The sequence below is a fragment of the Megascapheus bottae genome, chromosome 12, assembly GCF_031878675.1.
Source record: "Megascapheus bottae isolate mThoBot1 chromosome 12, mThoBot2.hap1, whole genome shotgun sequence".
NCBI classification, from domain to species: Eukaryota; Metazoa; Chordata; class Mammalia; order Rodentia; family Geomyidae; genus Megascapheus; species Megascapheus bottae.
Genome location: NC_143520.1, coordinates 6019791 through 6025000, shown reverse-complemented (window position 1 = coordinate 6025000; position 5210 = coordinate 6019791). Strand labels below are relative to the sequence as shown.

General features: G+C 38.4%; 1 protein-coding gene across 7 annotated transcripts in view; it reads left to right on the top strand.

Moving 5' to 3' along the window:
• Positions 1 to 4392, top strand: part of Osbpl6 (oxysterol binding protein like 6) — a 179002-nt gene extending 174610 nt beyond the window's left edge. For all 7 annotated transcript variants that reach the window (XM_090342557.1, XM_090342562.1, XM_090342561.1 and 4 more), the window contains 2 exons: positions 2963 to 3085; positions 4221 to 4392. In XM_090342557.1, the coding sequence (XP_090198683.1) occupies positions 2963 to 3085; positions 4221 to 4329 (232 nt within the window). In that variant the 3' untranslated portion in view covers positions 4330 to 4392. The remainder of the gene's footprint in view (positions 1 to 2962; positions 3086 to 4220) is intronic.
• The last annotated feature ends 818 nt before the right edge of the window (positions 4393 to 5210 follow it).

Below are 5210 nucleotides of genomic sequence, written 5' to 3'. Positions count from 1 at the left end.
TAAACTATTTTTACCTTCTGCATATGAGAGAATGTCTGCAACTTTTGTCTCTTCAGTGTGTTCACAATGGTATTTTATTCATGCATTAGAAAGAATGATGCTATATCATTTACAAAGAAATGGAAGGACCTGGGGGAAACATGTTAAATGAAATACTTGAGTTTTTAAATGTAGGTAAAGTATTTGTCAGATGATTATAATACAAACTTCTTGCAGCACAAACTGCCAGTGAACCATAGCAGCTATGTTTCACATGAAGTTTCTCCCTCCTCAAATTTACTAAAGATGTGCAAATATGAGAGCTCTGCACTAAATAAAAATTCATTCCGTAAATCCTGTAGGCTATTATTCTTTAATATGGGCTGTCTTTTAAATTGAATATAAATGAGAGGATGAGTTACAGGTGCACCCAGATATGTGTTTGCCCAACATGTTTAGGTCCCACAGAATATGAGACTGTATTACAATATAGTAATATAGTACCTTTAATGTTTTTGTTCTTTTTTTTGCCAGTCTTGGGGCTTGAACTCAGGGTCTGGATACTGTCTTTGAGCTTTCTCAAGGAGCACTCTACCACTTAAGCCACAGTACCACTTCCAGCTTTTTCTGTGTATGTGGTACCAAGGAATCTAAGCCAGGGCTTTGTGCATGCTAGCCAGGCACTCTACCACTAGGCCACACTCCAGCCCTGCTTTCTGATTCTTACCTTTTCTTTTTTTTTCTTTTATTTTTTTGTGGGGAATGGACAGTCTCGGGGCTTAAAATCAGGCCTGGACACTGTTTCTGAGCTTTTTCTGCTCAATTTTTCTACCACTTGAGCAACAGCTCTGCTATGGGCTTTTTTGGTGGCTTGCCTGGAGAAAAGAATGCCACAGATTTTTCTGCTCAGGCTGGTTTCAAACCACAATCACCAGAATTCAGCCTCCAGAGTAGCTAGGATTACATGCTTGAACCATTAGTGCCTGGCTGACTCTTTTTATTATTTGTATATAACAGTCATAATGCTTTCTCTTACAAAATTTATTCTACTTTTTCCAAAAATGGTATATGCTATCCAAATTCCTTCTATTATCACTTTTCTACTTTTCAAGTTTATATGGCTTTTTTCATATATTTTATTGTAATTAATAGAAGGGTTACATTATATTCACCAGGCAGAAGGTGCATTACTTCACATACATTGATACCCTTTCTCATGTCTTGGTCCCCATTTCCCTCCCTCCCCTGCCCCTCATCTTATTTTCTCCCTTTCCTTATTCAGTTTCAAATAACCAAATAAACGTATATACAATATATCAGAAAACAAAGTAAAATAATGTAACAACATGAGATAACCAAGGGACAGCAAAAGAGATGAGAGATAACATAGTACATTAAGGACAACAATCACTCATTACATGGCTTTTGTTTCTATCCTGGAGGTTCTTTTATTTAGCATCATCCTATATGGCCTTATATATCTAGGTTTTGCTCTATTGTAAATCTCTGCTAGGAGAGCTCAAGGTTTCTACTGATTATGACAAATGAGGGAAACCATTGAGCCTATGTTCCTTTGAGTCTGGCTTACTTCACTTAATATGATTTTTTCTAAGTCTTTCCATTTACTTACAAATGGGGAGATGTTCTTTCTGATAGCAGCATAGAATTCCATTGTGTATAAATACCACATCTTGTTGATCCATTCATCAACTGAGGGGCATCTGGGTTGGTTCCATATCTTTACTATGGTAAATAATGCTGCAGTGCAGCATTATTGTCCTTGTTTCTGGATGATTGGTAAATGCAGAGGAGTGGCATTGCTGGGTCATAGGGAAGTTCTATGTTTAGTCTTTTGAGGAATGGCCATACTGCTTTCCAAAGTGGCTGAATGAGTTTGTACTCCCACCAACAGTGTAGTAGTGATCCCTCCTGGCCACATCCCCTCCAGCATCTGTTGTTATTAGATTTCTTGATCCTGGCCATTCTAACTGGAGTGAGGTGGAATCTTAGAGTTGTTTTGATTTGCATTTCTTTTATGAGATGTCGAGCATTTTTTCATGTGTCTATAGGCCATTCTTATTTCTTCTTCCGAGAAGACTCTAAGTTTTTGGCCCAGCTTTAAATGGGATGGTTGTTTCCTTGGAGATTAGTTTTAGAGTGATTTGTCTTTAACTTCTGCTAAAATGTTCTTTGTATTGAATGTTCTACTGTCCAATTTATTTTTGAATAACTCCTACTATTGAATGTAATTTTATCCTACTTTATTACCCGCCACCCAGAACATGCAGTAGTCTATTTGACATTGAAAATTATCTTGATCTTCATTCTCATTTTGAGATGTAAACATTTGCAAATCATTTTTGTGTCTGGTTTGTTTGATTCCTTTAAAGTTCTGTTTCTGTATTCCTTATCTGAATTTCTGTCTTATTTATTTTTTATTGCACAGCTTTTTTTTTGGTAAATTTCCCCAACTGTTACCTACTTTTTTTCATCACTCTTACTCTCTCCAGCCAAACAGAGAAGCTCCCTTGCCTTTCAATTTGTTCTCAAAATAGCTGGAGAATAGCCAGTTAGCACCTTCCATCCCAAGCTTCAGTAAATGCCTTCTGGTATTGTGGGAAAGGAATTCAGCTGTGACATCATGCTGATCTCATCCAGAACCATGCTATAGTCCTGACAAATCTCTCAAAGTATGGAATCCTAGACAGCCTAGAAAATCTTCAAGACCAAGTCCTTCACCTTCCCCTTCTGTCATTAAATTCTTTAAGTGCAGTTATTCATTCCGTGTGCGTGGAGAGCCTAGTAATGAAGAGGAGGACAGAGGTGAGGGCAGCCCCAAGGCACACCATGCACTGTTACTGCCTGCTGTTCCTTGTTGCTGGTCCCTGTTCACTCACAACAACCAGAGTGTAACCTTGAGCCAGTGAGAATCACTTTTCTAAAAGGAGGATAACATTTGAATTATCAACTTCTTTCTGATCAGATTTTTGGAAGAAGGAAATTTAGAAGCTGCAGCAGCAGAGAAGCTAAGAGTAGAAGAACTCCAGAGATCTCGAAGACGGTACATGGAAGAAAACAATCTTGAACATATACCAAAATTTTTTAAGTAAGTAGTAGTTAAGTAAGTAGTACTTTCTATAGTTTCTAGATCCATTTGTTGACCATTCTAGAGCCTGGAATAAACAATCTGATCTGATCTGATCGAGGTAGCATCAGATCCTTCAGAGTTGCCATTCCATGACTGCCAAGGTTCATCGCTACAACAAGTGAATGCTTTATAAACTGTTGTTGCCACAAGCCATGAAAAACTGGATATAAAAAAAAGTGAGGGATAAGGTAGTATCCAGGGAACTCTGATAAACCTTACTCCAATTTTGGTGACGTCAGTTTTGACAATGAAAATATTGGATCAGATTTTACACTTGGGGAAAGTAAACACCTATAGAAAGAAATTCTTTGTGGATCATCTCTTTCTGTTGACAAGTGAGGAGAGTGAGAGTCTCATGCCAAAAGGTTTTGTCTACCACCTGTTTCATTTAGGTTGGTAGAAACTTGTCCCTGCTCCTCACCCAGGGCCTGGGTGGCTTTGAGTTCCTTAAGATTTCATTTTGTGTTTATCACAGAATGATAAACACATCTTCTCAGATTTGGACCCTCTGTGGTATACCTATGAGTGGTTATTGCAGGAGTATCCACAAGATTCTTTATATGTCACACAGATGAATCAGTAGTTTCTAGATCCATCTGTTGACAATGCCAGAGCCCACACAAAACAAATAAAACTCTTGAGTAGCCTCACATCCTTTAGAGTTGCCATTTCATGACTGCTATGGGGTAGAAATGCAGCCTTCCCCTGCGGGTGTCTGCAGAGAATGCCTGTGACCTTCAGAGCAACTGTTACTGGATTCCCTCCCCTAAAAGAAAAGGAAAAACTATTCTTGAGACTGGGGCTGGGAGCACTTGGTTATAATATTCGTATCTGTTTTGGTTGGGGTCCTTTGCTTTCTGTCTCTATCTAGAGGTCATTTGCTTCTGTCCTCAGTCTTTTTTCTCCGTGCTTCCATTTCAAACCTGTACAATACAAATGAATTCACTTCTGGTCAAAAATATGGAAATTATCAATTATTGGGGAATAAGACCTGAAATGACTTGCAAATTATTCCTTCTATAGGAATAAGGGTCCAATTATCAAGTGACTTTGATGTGATTTGTAGCTAATGCTGAGTTTTATATTTTCACAGAAAAGTTATTGATGCAAATCAAAGAGAAGCCTGGGTTTCTAACGACACCTACTGGGAGCTTCGAAAAGACCCCGGGTTTAGCAAAGTAGACAGCCCTGTTCTTTGGTAAACTGGAGACATAATGCTAGTGAACATATCACACTCTGAATGAATAAATAACTATGCACAATTATGTTTCGTATAGCTACGCGTGGTTTCTGGGTCGACTGAAAAAACCTACCATTTGCTTTTCTATTCATCTTTATAATGGATTTTCAAAAGTGCATTAGACCAGGCCCCTAACCACCTTTGGATCATTTCTGTTTTGCTGCAACCATATTCCTTAAAATAAACCATTATGTTTGTATATATATATATGTATATGCATATATGCATATATATTCCACACCCTCCTCAGAAAGCAGAATAAAAGGAACAGAAGATAAAAAAATCCAAAGCCTCAAGCATTTGTAATGAAAATTGAACTGTAATTGGTGCTTAGAGATGATGAGGAGTGTTAAAACAACATAGAAACCGTCTGTTTGGTTTGTTGTCCCAGAAGCGCCCTCCCTTATCATAGGAGCTCCAGGGCCACTGCAGTAGGGTGGCTCACATGTCAGATGAGGTTTGGATGTGGTGTGCTCATGCCAGCCTCATTGAAGCAGACTGATGCTTCCCAGCACCTGTTCCATCTGTATGCCATTGTTCATGCCTTAAGAAATGCAAAGATGTACAATAAATCATTTTTAATGTGATCTCATAGGCTTATGTGAAGGACAGATCTTTTGAATCATGGCATGATTCACTTCCTTGATCAGAACAATGATTGGATTGAATAAGTGAATAACAGGTACTTTACTTTGATAAGTCATTTACTGTGTGGTGTGTCTAAAGGGCAAGAGGGAAAAGATGTGCTCAGTAGATCTCTGTGTTCAGGATGCTCATTAAGTTTCTATCTGTCAGATAATAAACCATCCCTCTTCCCTCCAACTTCAGTGTGCCCCATTATTT